The sequence below is a fragment of the Phalacrocorax carbo genome, chromosome 9 (genome assembly GCF_963921805.1).
Source record: "Phalacrocorax carbo chromosome 9, bPhaCar2.1, whole genome shotgun sequence".
NCBI lineage: Eukaryota > Metazoa > Chordata > Aves > Suliformes > Phalacrocoracidae > Phalacrocorax > Phalacrocorax carbo.
This window is the reverse complement of record NC_087521.1, coordinates 11,457,270-11,477,114: the sequence shown is the minus strand read 5'-3', so window position 1 is coordinate 11,477,114 and position 19,845 is coordinate 11,457,270. Positions and strand designations below refer to the sequence as shown.

Below are 19,845 nucleotides of genomic sequence, written 5' to 3'. Positions count from 1 at the left end.
CTAAGTTACCAGCTGGGTGCCCCTCTAGCTGTGAGGGGCAGACACTGCTGTCAGGTAGGGCAAAACGCGAGTGAATCTGGGGAACAACCTCACAGCTTTTGTGAAGTGTCTGCCAGGTGGGGTGAATGCTCAGTGCTGGCATTCAGCTCTGCAGTTCTGTTCTTGCGATATGCTTCCTTACAGCTTTGAGTCCTCCTCCCTCTTAACCAGCATCACTGCAGTGTTTCTTACCCCCTTTTCATGGTCAGCATCACTCTCCCTACTCTGTGGCTGTTATCCCTTGCTGCCAGCCAGGCCTACCTCCTGGCACCAGTCCCTGTCACGCTTGTGGCCTGTTGCGCTTGTTGCCCCCTCCCCGGGAGCCGAGCAATATTCCTGCCCATCAGATCTGCCCCCAAATCACTTCTTTCCATTCACATTCCACTAACCTCTACCCAGCCACTATTCTTACCATCCTTTAACTTAGCTCAAATTACAGTGTAATTAAAATCACCATGGAACACAACTAAACCAACAAGATTAGCTACACAATCAGTTTTCTTTTTTTTTTTTTTTTGTAGCAGCCTTACTAGATATTTACCTGGCTTCAGCTCTTTTGACTTTCAGATGGTTATGACAGGGACATATTTCTTTATGTACTGGGGACGATTCACAGTCCAGCAACAAAAATACAGGACACGTGCATTCATGTTAATGAAGCAGAAATGAAATGCGCTTCCTAACTCTATTTTTACTATCTTTCTTTCAGCTTACTCTTTCATCATTGTTTTCTGCCTCAGATTATTTTCTGTCTGGTCTCTTCCATATCCAGAAAATTATAGGGAGGAATGGACCACAAATACACCTACTCTGACTCTATGACTGACACTGAGCATGGGGTCCTGGGGTGATGCTGGGCCTTAGAGAATGAACATGGTCCTTGGAATTAGGAAAGTACACAGTAAGGGCAGGGAGAAATCAGCTCCATACAGATCATGTCTGAGAGGAAGAAAGGAGTGTTGCGTTCAGTTCAAGCATCTGCATGCCCAAGAATTAGAAATGCCTTACTGTCTGAGCAATACCTGATAAGTGATATCAGAAGCTCACTCTGTTCAGTTTATCCAAGAGACGATTAATGGTGATCTGTTCACGTCCTCCAATTATCAAAATGGGGAAGAATTTGGGATAGTAAATTGCTCTTTAAGTTCTCAGGAAAAAGCAGTTTAATGAGACCTTCTGGTCTGAAGTTGAAAGAAGACAGAGACAGACTAGAAAACAAGTTCAATAATAGCAGTAGATTCTCTGTGGGGTCCTTCGTCAGGCATCTGCAATCCCTACACATCTTAGTTCCACCTGAAGGCCTGGGACCTGCTTTAGGGGTGGCCAACAGACCAAGGGGTGCTGGAATTAATGCAGTTTTGGTTGGTATCCAGCTTTCCTAGGGTGAGTGCACCAGAAAAGAAACAGTAAATCAAGGAGGAGGAGCCTGCCATGTGGTTTTTAATATACTGAACCATTCTACAGGGTTTCTCACCTTTACAATGCACAATAGCTTTTCAAGCCAAGGAAATATTTTTCTTTGGGTTGACTATATTATATGCACGTATTATCATCAGCATAAATCGACATGGTAGCTGGCTAGATATGTGTGTTGTGTATGAATCACTTAGGTAAAAGAGAAACTGAATAGGAACTAGACATAATTTACAGGTTTTGCAAGCTGGGGGGGTGGGGTGGAAGAGGCAAACAGGACATGCCTATGGCAGGTGGTGGTATATCTCCTACACATCCTGGGTCAAGAGGGTAATATGTGGTTCAGCCTGCCAGACCTCAGCTCGCTTTACTACTAGTGGAAAGCAATAGTCACAGCACCTAGTTAGGCACCTGCAGCAGGTGGTTTTAGAAGAGCCCTAAGAAGATAAAATGTCAATAGCACTGAAAAAAAAAGACGACTTTTAATGAGACAGTAGGTAGCAGGTCACCCCATAACAAATGGTCGGCTCTACAGGAAATGAGTCTGTGCGAGGGTAAAGTTCTGGATGAAACACCTCATAACATGTAACGTTAGTCATTTGCAGACGAGATTTCAACGACTGGAAAATTGCAAGGATAATGCCATTACTGAAACTTGGTGGACACTTACACTAGGCAGTTGTGGATTTGCTATATAGGACTGTTGAGAACAGTCCTGTGGGATTTCACAAAAACACACACTGATGAAAACATATTTTCTTTAGGCACAGGCAGTTCAGATTTATAAGAGTCTTACTCTAGTGGCTGTTAGAGCTCTGGGGAAATAAAGTTATCATGAGAAGACAAGCAAAACATGGAGGAAGCAGGGCATTTAACTGCTTGAAAAGCAATTGAGCTGAATTTCTCCATTATGAAGAGCAAAACTCTGAAGCTTTCTGGCCTTCTTTCCAGCACGTGCTATGGCAGTTGTTGCTGTATTCAGATGTTTGATGCTGTAGTTGTGAAGGTAAGAGCAGTGCCTCTCACCCTCCACAGATACCACTGCACACCAGCAGCACAACTCTTAGTCAAGCCTTTGCTTATCACAGAGCTCAGGGTGAGTTTGCACATCTCTGTCCTTGCTTCTCCTGCACTTTAGGCTCTCAGGAGGTGAGCAACCTCTAGTCCAAAAGTACTATGAATGGGTGCAGTTAGTCCCATATGCAATGCCTTTGGGTCAGCGGGGGAATCACAGCCCAGCAGAGTGACCCCTGCTCTGTGAAAAACAGACATCTCCAAAGAGCAAATTCCTGAGGCAGATTTCACTCAGGATGCATCTACATTTGTGTTTTGGTTTGTGTTAGGGGTGCACTTTAAAAGGCACTCTCCCAGCTGGCTCCACTTTCTGTGCTTTATTTCACATGCCCAAGCAGCCTGGCAGATGTGCTTCTATCACCTGCTACCAGGCAGCCTGGCCCCACATGCACAGAAGCTGGCTGTGGGGTGTTTCATGCTATCTGTTTGCTCCAGGGATCTGCTTCTCCTGCACTGCCTGACCTGGTAATCTAGACTTGCAGAGGTGCAGCCATTATTTGGTCACAGCCGTGGTTCATCCACCTGTGATGTGTTACTCTAGCAAGGATGTGCAGAAGCACTGAATGTACTCAAAGAACCGGATTTGATAAATGGCTTAGGCTGGGATTTGATTGGCTGAATAAAACAGAGGTAACTTCAGGCATGGAGAGGCATCAGCTGTTGTCAAGGGCAGGAATGGTATTAAAAACTTGCTTCCAGTCCTCTACGGATGCAGAGGCCAGTGGTTCCCTCTCTGCTGGGACCCCACGGCCAGACAGTATCTCAAGACCCTACATGAATCTGCAAAGCACAGTTACCCTCCACCATTCCTCACTCCCTTTCTACCTTGACCTCTCCTTCCCCACTTGGCCCACCAGCACATGCAGCGCCACCCCTCTTGGCCGCAGCTGGTCTGATCAATATTTATTTGGCTGGCTTTTATGGGGACTGCTGAATTAAGGAAGAACTTACCTCAGTATAGAAGATGTCTGGGCTCAAGTGGTCATATGTTCTGAAAGGCCAAGTAAGAATGTCTACCTTGGCAATGCACATGGGTGCTCCGTGTGAGGAATCTTGTACCCATAGGGAAGGGGAAACATGGGTCATCTAGTCGGCAGAAGGCATGACTGCCTACATCATGCTGCTGAACTTCAGTTACAGCATACAATGCAGCTGCCCCCTGGGGTAACGGCCCCTGGGGAAACTGTTGGTCCCCAAGACCAGACTAACCTTTCTGAGCCCCATTCCCTTTGACAGATGCCTTAGAAAGCCAGTCACTTTCACAGTATCACCTCTATATCTTTGGATGCCCTGAAACGCCACAGGTTCCCCTTGCCTCTGAGTGAGCCCCTCTCCTTTCCGCAAAGCTGAGCATTGCTGTACTGGCAAGAGGAAAACATAAAATACATTAGGATGGTAAAATTCAGTTTTGTTGACTCTCCTGGGAAGGTGTAACTGGCTCTAGAGGTTTTTCCATGCCCAGTAGCCAAACATTAGTCTAAAAAGCAGTCCAACAGGGGTATTATTTTTCTTAAAGACTACAAAAATCCTTTTGTACATACAAAATATTTTGCTGATATGATTTTATAGCTTGACTTAAAGCAAATAGGCACATTAAAATTTAAGACACCGAATGACAACTTTGTTGTAGACATGGCCCTTACTTTTATTCATACAGTGGCAACTCATTATCTGGAACTAATAATGGGGACAGCCCAGAATGAAACCCTGAGAGCTGTAAATTAGCAAGGACCAGCTCTTCCAGATGTTCCCAGTGGTCACCACTCTGGCTCACTGAAAAGGCTGCAGCCCCTCTTAGCCCCCTTTTGACTAAGTCAAAATCAGCTAGGTTAACCAAGCCGTGCTCCTTCTCTACTCACATGGACAGAAGCCCTGACTTTCTAAGCCAGAGAGGAGGAACCGTTAGAAACGTGATAAAGAGCTGTGGATGGCTGGAGGTGGCATTTCACAAGTACACCTGAGCCAGAATAGTGCACTGATGTCTGGGAGCGCTGCCTGTAACAATAGAGGTGGTAAGATCTGTCATGAAAATCCTCAGTCTAGGTTAGCCAATTCTAATCAGGCCCAGAGGGAAGAAATGCAACATATAGTCAAATGCTCATTTAGGCATTTCTTTTACCAGTTTGGGAAGAAAGTACTATTGTTATTAATTTTCCTTTTAAGTATGTGCTGACATTTATTGATGAAAATTGTAGAAGATCAGATCTTATTAAATAGAATCCAATGTTTACTATTTTGATATAACTTTTTGTGTCATATTTATACCAAGAAAGCCTTACTGACAGGACAGCTGTCATTTCTATTGCTTAACCTGTGAGAAGTAGAGGGGACACTGCCAATTTTCATACTGATTATACAGTGACCAAAACAGCCACACGTTAATTAGAAATGTTGTTTTATTTGAAATTTAGAACCAGGGTAGCTTGCCCTATCAAAGAAGAATTTTGTGAAAAAAACTGAACACAACCAAATTTCTCACACACCAACTTTGACTTCAGTGAGACACCTACTTTCAAGTATTACAACAGCTGTATCATGCTTTGACTTCCATGAAGTTTTCAAGACTTCAATGTGTAAGCAAAGCAGAGTATTTCTGCCACTCATTGTAACAACTATTCCTCCTTTTCTACGTCTGAAGCAGGCAAAGCTTCCACAATTACGCTTTTTTGGATTTCACCCAATTCCTTTCTGCTGTTCTGGTCAAAGTTTAATTTCTATCTTGCACTTCCTCTGTTACACTGCTTTAGCAACAACAGTCCAGCTGTCCTGATTTGTGCCTTCCTTGTCTAATGGGAAGAAGTGTCAAAGTCAAAGCTATGATTTACCCACATCTTTCTCCGTTTGCTGACTGCATCACAGACTGAGAATTCATAACCCTGTGTTTGATACGGTGTTTTGGAGCCCCACAGCTCCATATCCATATCCAATGATACACTTTTGGACTGTGGATGAAGGTAGTGTCCCCACCAGTGACAATACAGTCAAGGAGTAGAAGTGGTCTGCCATACTACAGTCACAGCTTGAAGCATTTCGTTTTCTGCCGCTGCCATTTTAAAACAACTGATATAACAAATGCCATAGCTGATCACATTCCTAATCTTTACCTGTTTGTGTGTCTCCTCTACCAGTTATGTTTAGCAACCATCATCTGTAATACTGACGTTCTCCATGCATTGGTAGAATGTTAGGGGTGGGAGAGAAAATTTTCCCTATATGAAGTGGAAGAAACAAAGCTGATAATTCTATACAGCATGTTAAACCACCAAATGGGGTGATATTAGTGCTATGAGCATGTGTTGATGAAGACTTCCTACTGTTTGTTATTCTATTTCTAGCCTTGTACACTTTCACAGAGGCTGCATCTTAGTTGAGTATGTTCTCTGAATAAACTAAATATCCAAGTGAAGAAATTAATTTTTGAAAAGCCGATTCTTACTTACAGATATTTGAAATCTTGCTTCTAAGCGAAATTTCAGCTAAGCTGATATCTATATGTTGATATCTATATCAGCTCAGACACCAGTAACCTCATCTCTCATAGACTGATTTTTGAAAACAGTTTACCTCTTTGGTCACAAAACTTGTGAAATAGTGGCACTACATCAGTGGAAGTCAAATACTAATGAACAAAGCCCTGAGGCTTCAGACAATGAATCAGAGTAGTACTAAAGTAGCTTTTAATTTTTGCATCTTAATATGTTTTCTTTTTTTTTTTTTGCTTTTAAAAGTCTGGCTCTGGAATTAGTTCTGCTAATAGTTAGTTCATGAACAAATATACCACTGTTTCCATCCTTTGATTCTTTGGGAAACCATTACTTTTCTCAATTTTACATAAAATACTGTGTGCACATTCATGTGTGAGAATTAATCATTGTAAATTCATGTTATGTATTCTGCAAGGTTTAGCATAACCACTGGGAAGCACTTGTGACTAATCCTACCAGGTATATTGCTCTTTTACCAAATGACAATGGATCTGCTTCTATGATGTTCAGAAGCCATCGAAATAATGATGAACTTCTGTGAATGTGACTCTGTTTGGTCCCAGGTAGCCATGGAGGAAACATGCCAAACTCCTCCTGATGACAGCCTCTCAGAAAGGGCTGTGACCGTTTGCGCTGGTGGCTGGCTGGGCAGCACACCAAAGCACGTGCACAATTGTAACGGTATGCTCCAGGACGCGTTGAACAGGGGTTCTTGCATGCTTTAAACAAAATATGGTGGTTTCAGTTTATACATTCACAACTTTTCCAGTTTCCATAACAGTTTCAGGTTAAAATTTATGAGAAAATAAAAGGTGATTTTTTTAAAAATAAAAAATTAGACTAAACATTTTCCCTGCCCCCCTCTTCTGCCAAGGGAGGAAAAGAAAACCAACCCCAGATGAAAGATGGCTTTTCCTTTTCCTTGAGTTATTCTATTTTATCAGTTCAGTACACCTTTTCAACCTGTTTTCTTTATTGCCTGGCCCCGCACTCACCATCAGGGTTAGTACCTACTCATCACAGCACGTAGTATGACGAAGAGTAAAGCACTGCAGGATTTGGCCACTATTCCTGTATTTGACAAATTTTACAACCAAGTCTTGGCTACCAACATGAAGCCCTAAATTCTGAGAACACTTCTGGCATTGCATTTCTGATGTTTAGTTGAATAAAGTTACCGGGTAAATGTTACCTTAAAATTGATTAACTTAATGGCAATAATTTATGATTAACGGAAAAAACCCCAAAACCACACAGCCTTAAAAACCAACTCCTTTTGCAAAGACTATTTTAATAAAGAGATTATAAAATACAAAAGAGAGAGACAGGTAACCCGAGATGCAATTTTGGAATGCAAACTTTTAGTTCAAATGTGCAAGCTAGAACTTAACAAATGTTTAAAATATTTGAGTTTTTCAAATGGTGCCAAAATAAACCATGTCTTTTCTAAAGACTACATATTTAGCTAGGCACTGGCAATGTAAATCTTTCAACCATTTCAAGTATTTGTTTAAAAGCCTCCCAGAACATGTGTGCTCCCAACAAAACTGAAGAATGAAATGTTTAGACCGCTGAAGCTCAACAGCTGACTTATAATCAACCTAATACGAGAACACCGCTTTGGTTTTTTGGACTCGTGAATGCATTTTATTTGCCAACGCATGAGAAGAACAAACAGAGAAAGTCCAGTTCTGCAGACCTCATGTGAAATGGTACAGCGATAAGAGTCAGCACATGAAACGCTGCGATCATAGCAAGCACAGTATCACAGAAATGGCTGGTCAGTGATTTCTTGTGCCTCATGGTTTATTCTTGCATGGGAGGAAAATCTTCTGGGGTACAAATTAAAAAGACAAAAACCCAACAAACCTAACAGCCTTCATCTGGAATTATTCCAAATGAAAACAAAAGCACAGAGAAATCCTGACATTTAGATAGGAAGTTCATTTGTGTACGTGGATTAAAGATGTTACAAATCTTGATCACGTGATAAGAATATTTATAAAGCCATTTAATTTGAAAATTAAGGTATCTTGTAAAACATCCTGTGATTTGGAATAAATAAATAAATAATTGCACCTGTGACAACATATTGACATTACTAAACTATTTCAATATGATGGCTTATTTATAAAAGCAGTTTTAATATTCCCCTACATTAATGATTAACTAATGAATCTTACTTTCCTGTGAATAAATTTAAAGGGGAATCAAACCGACTTCATCTACAGGATTCCACTAACAAGACTGAGGGTGCTCTGAACTTTTCATATATCAGGAGTTTTCCCAACACTAGTACAGAAAACCATGCTACCAGTTTAGGGCTGTGGGCTGAATGAAAAACAGTACAAAATGACTAAAGGTCCACAGTTCTTTTCTGTTAAAGTTGATTTGTCACAATATTGTTAATTAGTGAGGGCTTAGGGAAGGCTTACTATGAATATAATTACAGTGCTGAAAAGCATTAATAATGCTCTTATCCTGAGCCAACATGATGCTATTTACATATTTCACCCTGGCATATACCACAAATGGCTCCCAATGTATAACGTGCTGCAGGATCGTCAAGAGAAACACAAAAAATCTCACAGGGGAAGGATGTTTCTGAGTATCTCAGTGCTCTTCAAGACAGCAGGGACACTAATTTGACCAGTAATTACAACCTTCACCTTAAGCATTGCCTATGATGAGCCACCTTTCATCATGAACTGCTGTTCCATTGGGAGACCAATGAATTGCTACTCCTGGTACATTACCTGATGAAAGCTCATCCTTCTCTCATAAACCAGGACAGAAGTGACAATTGCATTTGTCTGCTATATAGGGCAGGCTTCTTTTCACCTTCAAAGCTCTGCATGGACAACGATCAGTTCTCAATGAATAAGCTATATGATAAAAACCACTTAACCCTTGTTATCATTACCACCATACTTCTACATGCCAGACCAGAATCCCTGCCCTCATCACACTGCAAATCTGGGTTCAATGGGGCCAGAAATTCACCTGAGGGCACTAAAGGCTGGGCCTGCATTACTGGGCCTGTGTGACTTTTGCTTTTCACTTCAGCTGGTGAAGAAGCAAAAGCGTTTTCACGTTAGCCACACAGATGCTTTTACAAACTCCCCCGAGGAGCCTAGGCACCTCTTCAGGGGCTGCATACCTTTGATGACTGTCACTAAGGGATTTGCCAAAGACCACACACCAGGTTGTTAGCAAGGAAGAGTGAGAACCCAACCGTTTCCAGATCTTTGCCCCTCAGCACAGTAAATTTCCTGAGGTCCTTTTCAAAAAAGACAAACATCTCTAGCTGAATTTTAAAAATCAACACCTATTTTAATTATGATTCAAAGTCATTTATGTACAGGATGATAAAAATCCCTAACTAAAAAGCTCACTGAATTTCAGGCTACTTGGTACAAGTCATATGACAGAGTCAGGAAATATTTTTTTACTTAGGTACAATGTGTCAAAAGAAAAATTAAGAAGCAAAATTATCACCTGATTTCACCAAATCGAGTATTACCCACAACCAGATGTATCTGACATTGCGTTTGCTAGACTGCTTTTGCCTGGCCAATCCTACTTTCCTAAACAAAGCCAGCTGACACAAGAGGATGGAGGTCAAACAGTCTTGCCGTATGAAGCCTGAACTCACAAGATTATTTGCTCAGAGGTGGAAAGACTTGGGGCAAGGTGAGGACTTCTTCATGCTCCCAGGGGAAGGAGGAACTTAACACATTCATGCATGGAAAACAAGCCCTGATTTAGTAAACTCGCATTTCCAAAGTGTCCTGATATTACCTGGGATAGAGTTAATTTTCTTCCTAGTAGCTGGTATAGTGCTGTTTTTGGATTTAGGATGAGAATAATGTTGTTAACCCACTGATATTTTAGTTGCTAATAAGTAGTGCTTATGCTAAGTCAAGGACTTTTCAGCTTCTCATGCTCCACTGACTGAGAAGGCTTGAGATGCAGAAGAAGCTGGGAGGGGGCACGGCCAGAACCGCTGACCCAAACCGACCAAATGGATATTCCATATCATATGATGTCATGTTCAGTATTTAAACTAGGGGAAAGCTGGTCGGCTGCTGCTTGGGAACTGGCTGGGCATCGGTTGGCAGGTGGTGAGCAATTGCATTGTGCATCACTTATTTTGTATATTCTTTTATCATTATTATTCCACCCTCCCACCCCCCACCCCCTTTCCTTTTGTGTCATATTAAACTGTCCTTATCTCAACCCATGAATCTTACTTTTTTATTTTCCCAATCTCTCCCCCATATCCCTGGGTGTGGGGGGGTGAGCGAACAGCTCTGTGGTGTTTAGCTGCCTGCTGGGTTAAACCACAACAAAAAGTAGCAAAGAAGCTGTCTCATAAAAGCTGCCAAGGAGTAAGATGGAAGATCTTTACATGGAAAAATAAGTAATTAAAAGTTAGATTAAAACAATGGTTAAGAATAAATGTATAATTTTCATAGTGAAGGAAAGGTACTTTATTATCCTACAGTCATCTTCGCTCCAGAGCCCATGTTGTTCCACTTAACTAAGAAATCACCTTGAAAAGGGGGTTAATTTGGAGATAGTGATATTTCATACCACCGTATTCAGCATGGAGATGCTGATGATACTATGTTGCTGTGAGTAGTAAAGATGAGCTGTGAAAAGAGATGGAATAGGAGCTCATGGTCACCATGGGATGCATGCTAAAACAACAGATGATGTTCAGTACCCATAAATGCAAAGTTATGCATTCAGAAAACAGTACTGTCTTCACACACCCTGTGATGAACTCTGAGCTGAATATTTTAACTGAGGAATGAGATCTAGAGTTGTTATTATTACAGAAATATTAATTCCAAGAAATCACCTGTCATAAAGGAAATCCAATGCTAAAAATGATTACAGGTTGCATAGAGAATAAAACAGACACCACTATGACAACGGTTAAAGTCACAATTTGTCCGTATCTTGAATACCAGGCACAAATCTGGTTGTATCTCAGTAAAGACACTGCAGAACTGGGAAAGAAATAGTTTAGTATAACAAGGCCAATTAAAAGCATGAGATAGCTTCTTTACAAGAGACTAGGGGTTCTCTCTCGAAAAGCCATGGTGCAGGAAGGATGCCAAATATGTAAAATCAGCAGGGACATGGGAAAAATACGAACAGGGAATGGTTATTCACCATTTCTCTAATACAAAAACTAGATGATAGGAAATGAATAGAGCTGGTTCATAACAAAGAAAAGCAAATATTTCTTCACTCAGTGCATCATTAACTGCATAAGCCCTCGTGACAGGAACAAGTAGATGCTAAAAGTTTAAATAGATTCAAAAACACGTAATGAAAAAATGCTGTTAAATACAAAGACACCACCTCTGGCTCAGAAAGCCCCTAAATAACAAATTGTTGGGAGACCATTTGGGAGAAAGGTTACTAGAGCTGGCCTGACTTCATACCCTTTCCCAGGCATCTTCCACTGGTTATTGCCACAGGCAGTCTGTGGGCTAGTTGGACCTTTGGTCTAGCACAGTACGGTAGCCATTACATTTTTATCTTTGTTCCTTCCTCACCACTTCCTTAGAGCAGAAATGGTTCAACAGCACTGACAGCTCAGGAGATCTTGTCTTTCACTTAGTGCACTAAAGCTCAGTGAGGACAGTAGAAAAAAGAGCAGCTGAGCTGCCCAAGTGCTGGACAGCAGCACACAGGAGATGGCGAAGGGGCTGGGAGCAGCGGGGTGACAGTCCTCTGGTCTGGAAGCACGAAACTTTCTTCCCACTGAGTAAGTGTGGGGGAGAGACTCCAGACTCACTGGCTATCTTGGGATTGACCCAAGGTCAAAAAGGAGCACTTCAGGGGTTTCTAGAAGTGCTTGAAGGAATGCTACTCATCTCCCTGCAAGTGGTTAGGTTTGGTTGACTGAAACTAGGAGGAGCTTAGGTCTGCAGATGACGAAGGTTTAACATGGAAGTGCTTGAAAGGAAAAACAGGCACTGAAATGTCTCCCCCTATCCAAAACTAAGTTTTTAGTTTCTTCAGCTAGACTGCCCTATCATGACATCTGTAGATGCAAACATTAAGAGGGAAAACAGCATAACAACATTAACCACAAAGCAGAGTAGGCAAGTGGAAGACTTAGGAGCTACATCCACCCTGCTTGAGCTGGCTGGTCCTGGAAGTAGCATAAAGCCCACCGTGCTCCTGAGATTCATTACTGAACTTGGGCTGCTTACAGATTACAGATGCCCTTCTGAGCAGGTTTATACAAGCGCTGACCTGACATTTCTGCTCACTTTGGGTCATGTGACAAAGACATACCGAATACAAGGAGATGTTTGGGTCACAAATATAACTCTAGGTCTGACTCTCCTGTATCTTTAAGGTCAGTAATGTCTGTGTACCCCAAATTTTCCTCCTCACCCCTCAATTTCTGCCCTCCTTGTAGGAGTCCATCCTTCAGCCTTTGAGTTCAGTCCCACGGCACCTCAGGCGTACACAAAGCAGAAGGTTAGCAGTCTGGCCTCAAATCCCATCTGAATGGTACACCTGCGCTGCAGAGAAATCAGAGGTCTAGAAGAAGGAGGCAAATAGTCCTGTAGGGAAGGGGTGAGTGATGAAGCTTACACTGAAAAGGTGAATTTTGACTCTATAAGGTGGTTTCTGAATATCTGAGAGATTTTCTGGCATAGGAAATGACGGAGCGAGTAAAAACAATACAGGAAACCTTTCCCGCTGTCTGAGATACTGTACAACATTATAAGGCTTTCATGTTGCAATTTATGAAGCTGTACATCCAGTGAAACCTAACTGTAGATTTCTTTTTAATGTATGCTGAAAATGCCATGTACTAGCAGCAGCTATTCAACCGCTGTATAAAGCTATACGTGTATCGTTCCCTTAGCTGTAGCCACAGCCACTAGCTGCAGTTCAATGGTGTATAAGTAAGGAAGAAAAAAATACCCAATATACTAGCTAGAGATATTTCTTGGATGTGAACCTACTTTATCAATTAATATATTTAACATACAAATACTGGACTGTTTGCAGTCTCACAAATAACATAAAGGATTTAAATTTTGAAATTGCTTTGCAGGATTTTGCACCTGAAGCCTGCAGTATTCGAAAACATGATCAAGCTGTGCCTTGCAGCAGACTGACTACAGTCTAGTAACACTGAGAGGACAGACTGTTAAAATAAGCGTCTACATCATTTTTCACAGTACACAGTGCCACAATGCATCTGCTTAAAAACAAATATATATTTGCAGTGAAACATTTCAACAAATCACAGAACTCAGCAGCAAAGTAGTTAAACATTTATGATTTGATTTTATCTCAGCTTGGAATGTCGCTGGAGTGTCCCACTTCTAACAACTGTTTGCTAAGTTAAGGCTTTAGTGTTTACACAGTGCTGAATGAAGCAGCCTGGTCACCAGATGTGAATGCTTCCTTAGACTAGAGCTTTCAATCAGATCACGGTCCTAATGGTCCCTGCTCCAACCTTCTTCCTCAAGACGTCCACCAGCCTTTCCAACCTGAGAGGGGGCAGGGGAGAGGGAGAGGAGAGAAAAAAAAAGGAAGCTAACGTTAGGAATGTTCTGGCTGAAAGAGACAGTGTTTGCACTGAACCAAGCTGTCCTGGTGGTGGTCACGCTCAGAAACAAAGCACTACTGTAAAAGACAGACATTAAGGGAAAATGCAGACAAGTTACTGAAAACTTTTTAACCTACAACCCAACCCATTTGCAGTCAGTGGTATATATCAACTCACTCTTCTTTTGTAGTATATGTAGTATCTGAGGTCCCTGTAAGGCACTAACACAAACCCCTGTGCAGCAATCCTGTGGCACATATGCACTTTGGTGTAAGCAAGACATTAAATTCTTGTGCTTTTGAAAATACGAGTGGTCCATGGCTCTTGTTAAATGTAACACTTAGCTGTTGTTTACCCTTAAAAAATACCCTGCCTGTTATCCAACAGATAATTTTATTGTCCAGTTTATTAATTTATGCCTAAAACCCCTTGTGTTTTATGTAAAAGACTTCGTCAAAATACTCAACAAACCAAGTTTCTGAGGATGTGGATGATGATAGCTTGAAGGTGGCCCATATGATTATTATATTGACACAACTACAGAAAAATTAACAGTCTAAATAAGTAGGACAGAAAGCTGCCTAATCCTCTCTTAGCTTTAAGGCACAGGCTATAAGCATGTCCAGCACCTCACTGGCTTAATTTGTTCTTTCCTTTTGTTAAACTATGTAGGCAAATGCAAAGGGATAAGTTTGTTCAGCATTTTCCATTTGCACGCATTCATCTTCAGCACTCCAGTAACCATGCATTCAAGCTATTTCTTCAATTTATCTATGTTTTATGGAATCCTTCAGTGAAAGCTCTCCCACAAATAAACTAACTGTATAAACTATATAAAAGCAGAAACTGTGTGTAGTAGAACACTTTTAGAGCCATGTTCAGCATATTATACAAACAACTTCCATAATGGATAAAAAGAGTTGCAAGTTCAAATAGCTGTATTCACAGTTGCAAAGTTGACCGTTTTTTCTTATCTGAAAAGACAGGTTGCTTTGTTTTTTTATATATATTATACAACATGAGGAATGCAGGTAGGAAATAAAAACCCCACAGCTTTATCAAAACTGCAAAATTAATTTTATCTCATGGATGCATTAGTAATTTCAGTGCAGGAAAACTAGTTAACACGTCTTAGATTTATTGCCACAAGTCATGACTAATGCACATGGTACGTATTGAAGCACTCTTGTTTTCCAGGAACCACCAAGCACCATGAAGCTACACCTTTCATTGTACTCACCAGGTGACTTAATTCCTGAAACAAGATTAAGAATTCACCACCCTAATGTAATTATCAGACAGCAGGAAATGTATGTGGAAAGTTCAGCTGGTTCTAGCTGTTCCACAGGGACTCTAATGGAGTGAAAGCACAGGTGAAAAACTACTACTTTGCTACTCCTCTCCCTTCAGTTTTCCATGTATCACTTTTTAACCAACTAGTGCAATTCTTCTTTATGGAGGCAGCACCCAGACAGTCATAACTTGGTGCAGTCAGTCCATGCAAGTATAAAGACAGGGCTTTCACAGATCATTTGCTCCTGAAAGTTCTCTTACAGTGCATAAATCAATGTTTTCTGGGTTCTAAGGGTTTTAACTCAGTTACCGATAGGTCATAGTTTCCTCAGCCTCTCTTACTGAGAAGTTTCCCTGTTAAATCAGTTGTTAGTCCATGTGCAATTTCAGAAAGCAATGGCAGACCAGTCGTCACTTTTAACAGCATGTATGTTCAGAAGCATTGAGGCTTTCCCAGCCACTTTAACTATCACTGAAGGTCCCTTTCTCTTCCACACTAGCACCTTCTCTAATTTGCTTCAGAGACATAAAGCACAGGAGAAACATTTCAAACTGTCTGGACAAACAGAAGGCTCAGGCTGCAAATTGTTTTCTGGGACAGAGCAGAAAAACAGTAGAATCTGAGATCATGGCTTATTTAAATCACTGTTCAGTTAAAAAGAAATACTGCATGGCTTATACAAGTGGGGGAGAAATGACTTCAGTAATTGAAGTTTCATTTGGGGAGACACAGGTTGGAGGTCACTGCTTACACACTGTCCTGCACGCTGTCCTGCTTAGATGTGCACCCCTCTGTGACCAAGCAATGACACTGCACACCAGAGCAGACAAGTTAGCAGAGAGCTGCCCATGTTTGTAGAGAAATACCACTGGGATGAAAGTAGCTGTCTTCTGTTTAACCTTGAAACTGTCAGGCTTCATTGAAAATAATGAGGCTTAACAATCATAGCTTCTGCTTTTCAAATGAATGATGACTGAAATCATCAAAATGAGGTATCCTGCACCAACTACAAACCGTGCAGGGCTTATTTGCCTTTTGTTTCAGTCATGTGTGGATTTGCAAATTTATTTATTCTTTATTAGAAGAAAGAAAAAAAAAGCTGCAGGGGATTAAGAAACCATACCTTTGAAGGAGATTTAAACAATAATGTAAAAGAGAAACTGTAACAGCTATTTATAAGATAAAATAACAGAGGGCAAAATTCACCCCTACACAGACACAAGACCCAATATACTACTGAAATCCCACTTAAGCCTACAAAATAATGCTATGGGCTGAATCAGTGGTTAATAACTCTTGATAAAGGCCTCAGGGGGCTTTTCGGAATGATAATCCTGGACTCTTTGTTCACTAAGGGCCCAACTCTGCCATCCCAACTCACACTAAGCAACATTTTTCTTTGTGAGTAGTAAAAGGCAGCTGACAAGGCTGTTTGTGTCAATGAAGTACTACCTGCAAGGGGTTAGGGTGGCAGAATTGCCTCTTGTCAATACGGCTCAGTACCCAGCCTGGTGGGATGCTTCAGGCAGCTCCTTTGGAAGCTCAGCATTTTAATCTGTGGTGAACTGAAGGAACAGTCTTATACATCAAGACCAAAGGTAACTTAAATATCTAAACAGACAAATGGGAGGTGCTGGGAACTACCCTAGAAGTCTCAGTGTTTGCAGAATTTCATTCAAATTACAGAAGACACTGACCTGAAGAAAGCAACTTTTATTACTTTGTGCAATCATGATGTATCTGCCAGTATAATCTCACCGTATTTTACTTAATTGAAAGCAATAAATACGATCTTTGACTGCACACTAAGACACAGATTTAACAGATGACATTTGTCTTTTTGCTTGTGAAGGAAACAGTCCTCATAGTATAAATTAAATGTACAACATGACACTATCTTCTCCTGAGATGTAAGAAAGACACTCACTGAATTTGCATTTCATGCAGCAACCAAACCAGTAATACAGGAAGAAAGTATTTCAGCTGGTGTTTTAGGTCAGACAGAAGAATGATATGGTGGGCAACTCAGCTGCAGTGCTGAAGGTCCAAATGTGCAAGGACAGACAGACACATTTAGGAATGTTCAACAAAGCCTCTTAAGGTCTCACTCTTCATTCTCACAGATTTCAATTTCTTGCTTAGAGATTTTGGAAAATCCCTTTGCTATTTCTTGATACTTAAATAATTCTAGAAAATCTGTTCCTTAAAAGATAATTCTCTTAGCAAATACCATTTCATCATTCTTTACATGATTACTGTATGTGTGCATGCAAAATGAGTACAAAATGGCATATAAAATACAGGAACAACCTATGTATTCAGATGGATAGATATAAATTTGCTTTTATTTATAGTCTTGCACATACCCAGGGTCAAAAAGTCCTGTGTTTTTTGGGATAGATAGAATTTGTATCCACGAAAAGCACAAAGTTGAGAGCTAGGAATATTCTTTATCTATATTACTTACTTCTTTAATGCTCACCTCAGTGCTTCCATGAAATGGAAAACTAAAAAAACCAAACCATAAATTAGGAAAGGGACATCTGGACTATCATTATTTTAAAGTTAGCAAAAGGTGCATCATGCGAAGAGTCTTGAATTGCAGTGGATTAATTCTTGCTCAATACAAATTTGGAATTAATCAGGTGAACCTGAATCTGTGTTTTAATACAGAAATAAAAAGACTTCCTTGAGGGGCTTGCTGCTACAATATTACCGGTTTGAATATGTACTTTTAAAAGTGTTGCTAAGCTTTAAGAAGGTCCTCATCTTCAGAGGAATGCTACCTAAACAAGAACATTGCTAGGTGTGTCTTTCCCAAGACAATTTCTCGACTGTTCTCAACTCCTCTTCCAGTTATTTCAAATTGTGTTCTCTTATCACCTATGCACACATCTGACAAAAAGCCTCTATGGAGTGTATGTTGTTATATGGAGTGCTCTTACATAGCTCCTGAACTGTCTGACAATCTGCTTTGATTTTTACCAAAGCCTTAGAGAGCTTTACTCCCTTGAGTATAAATCATTTTGGTTTTAGAATCAGTCTCCATAAAGCAGACTTAAAATTCTTACTGACAGAGAAATTTGTTCTGGGAGCCCAGAAGGTGGACATGTAGTTGCAAACATGTTATGTACTGGTCTCTAGAACTGATGCTTAGCCACATTTTTGGCTTGCTCTCCTTTCACGTATTCTGCTGAAGACGTCTAGCTCTAAACTGTAGCTTGGGATCAGTAAAAACCCTGCAACTCTGTAGATCCACATAGATCAGTACATCCCCCCCCGCTGCTCCATCTCTGGCCAAAGGAACTCACCCCAACGGAGAGCAGTGGCCTTTATGCACAAGTTCTGTATATGACAGTTATACAGCCACAGGGTGATCTTCCAGGGCATCACGACCCAGAAATAGCAAAAATGGACACCCAGCTGGAAGAAAAGGGCATCCTTCAAGTAGCCTGTGTCCTAATCTGCAAAGCAATACATAGACTAGCCAAGAACAATAGCTTCTACCTGCAGATGGAGGAGTTAAGTGATAAAAACAAAACCCTCCTGGAGTTTGAAATGCTATATAAAGGCTTATAAACCTAAACTATAACCCTTGGTTATCTTTCCAGTAGATAAGATTAGGCTCAGGCTATGAAGATGGCCTTACTTGCATGATTTCTGGCTTTTTTGTGGAATGTGTTTTGCTAACATTAATTCCCTTTAGAAACCAAGCATTTGAAAATATCTTTGGTAAATAAAATGCGTTGGACAAAAGCATTACAAGCAGTTTAGCAGCAGAGCTCAGTGAATAACTGTTCGGTGAGCGGTCATACAAAAAGTTCACTTAATTTCACCTCAAACGAAAAAAATTCCTTTCCTTTCCTTTTCCTCTCCTTTCCTTCAGTCTTTCTCTTGTATATATTTAATCAAATCCTAAATGGAGTACTCATTTTCAGGCATTTTCTGTAAAAGTCAAGGAATCAAGTGACAGAGAGAAGAGAGGCTGCTCTGATACTAGTCTCACCTAGAAACCAGTCACTTGGATAGGATCATTTACTCAAGAGGCTGGAGGAAACTGGTTCAGCTCTATTATCTGTACAGGGGAACTGGACTCCAGCTGCTTCCCTCTCAAGGGAGCAGCACTGTGCTAACATCGGGTGCTGGGGTGCCTTGTTCTCAATTTCAAATATTGAGGCTGCTCTGACTGAATAAATTGCTCACTGGATCAAAGCCTGGAACGTAAGGCTACGACCCCGCAGTGAGTGGCCTATCTACCACACTACAGAGGCATCGCCCCCTTACCTCTGGGTGGTTCAGTGAATCTTTAACTATTCTTATCCTTCAATTCAGGTATTATTTTTGCCACCTCAAAAGCCTACCTTTTGAACAAGAATAATTTTTGGTCAACTCACTAAAAAACATCACTGGTTGCATTTAACGGTCATACACCAGTCTGTAACAATTCCTTCATAAATCATCATAGAGGTAAAGACTACATGTGGTTCAGATACACCAGGCTGCCTCTCTCTGCTTAACAAAGTTCCCTCTACATCTTTTGGATTGAAGACTGGGTGTCTTTCTAAATGACATGCTGGGGTTCAGCAGTGGTTTTGAACCTGATGCAGGAATTACCGAGTAAAATTTGGTGCCCTGTGTTAGACAGGTGGCTGGACTGACCGGTATTAATGGTCCTTTCTGGTCTTAAAACACAAGTCTTAGAGACCGATTTAGCAGCATCTGCGAGCTCTAAACCGCGGTAGACCACAGTGTTGAATCTAATCACTCCAGGCACTGCCGCCAATTCCTGCCTGCCCAACACTGTTTGTAATGTCACTCCAAAAAGTATGTTCCATTAAACTTACAGGCCTTAAATTTGGCAGGGCAAACCATTCTGCGTCTGAAAAGCACTGTCACAAAACAAGCATTCCTATTAAATCCCTTTCAGCGTCTTCTCAACCCAA

The 19,845-nt window shown here is 41.0% G+C and overlaps 1 protein-coding gene across 13 annotated transcripts in view; it reads right to left on the bottom strand.

Annotated features, from left to right (window-relative positions):
- Positions 1–7,282: 7,282 nt before the first annotated feature.
- MIPOL1 (mirror-image polydactyly 1) overlaps positions 7,283–19,845 on the bottom strand; it is a 202,072-nt gene continuing 189,509 nt past the window's right edge. For all 13 annotated transcript variants that reach the window (XM_064460309.1, XM_064460298.1, XM_064460299.1 and 10 more), the window contains one exon: positions 7,283–13,549. In XM_064460309.1, the coding sequence (XP_064316379.1) occupies positions 13,483–13,549 (67 nt within the window). In that variant the 3' untranslated portion in view covers positions 7,283–13,482. The remainder of the gene's footprint in view (positions 13,550–19,845) is intronic.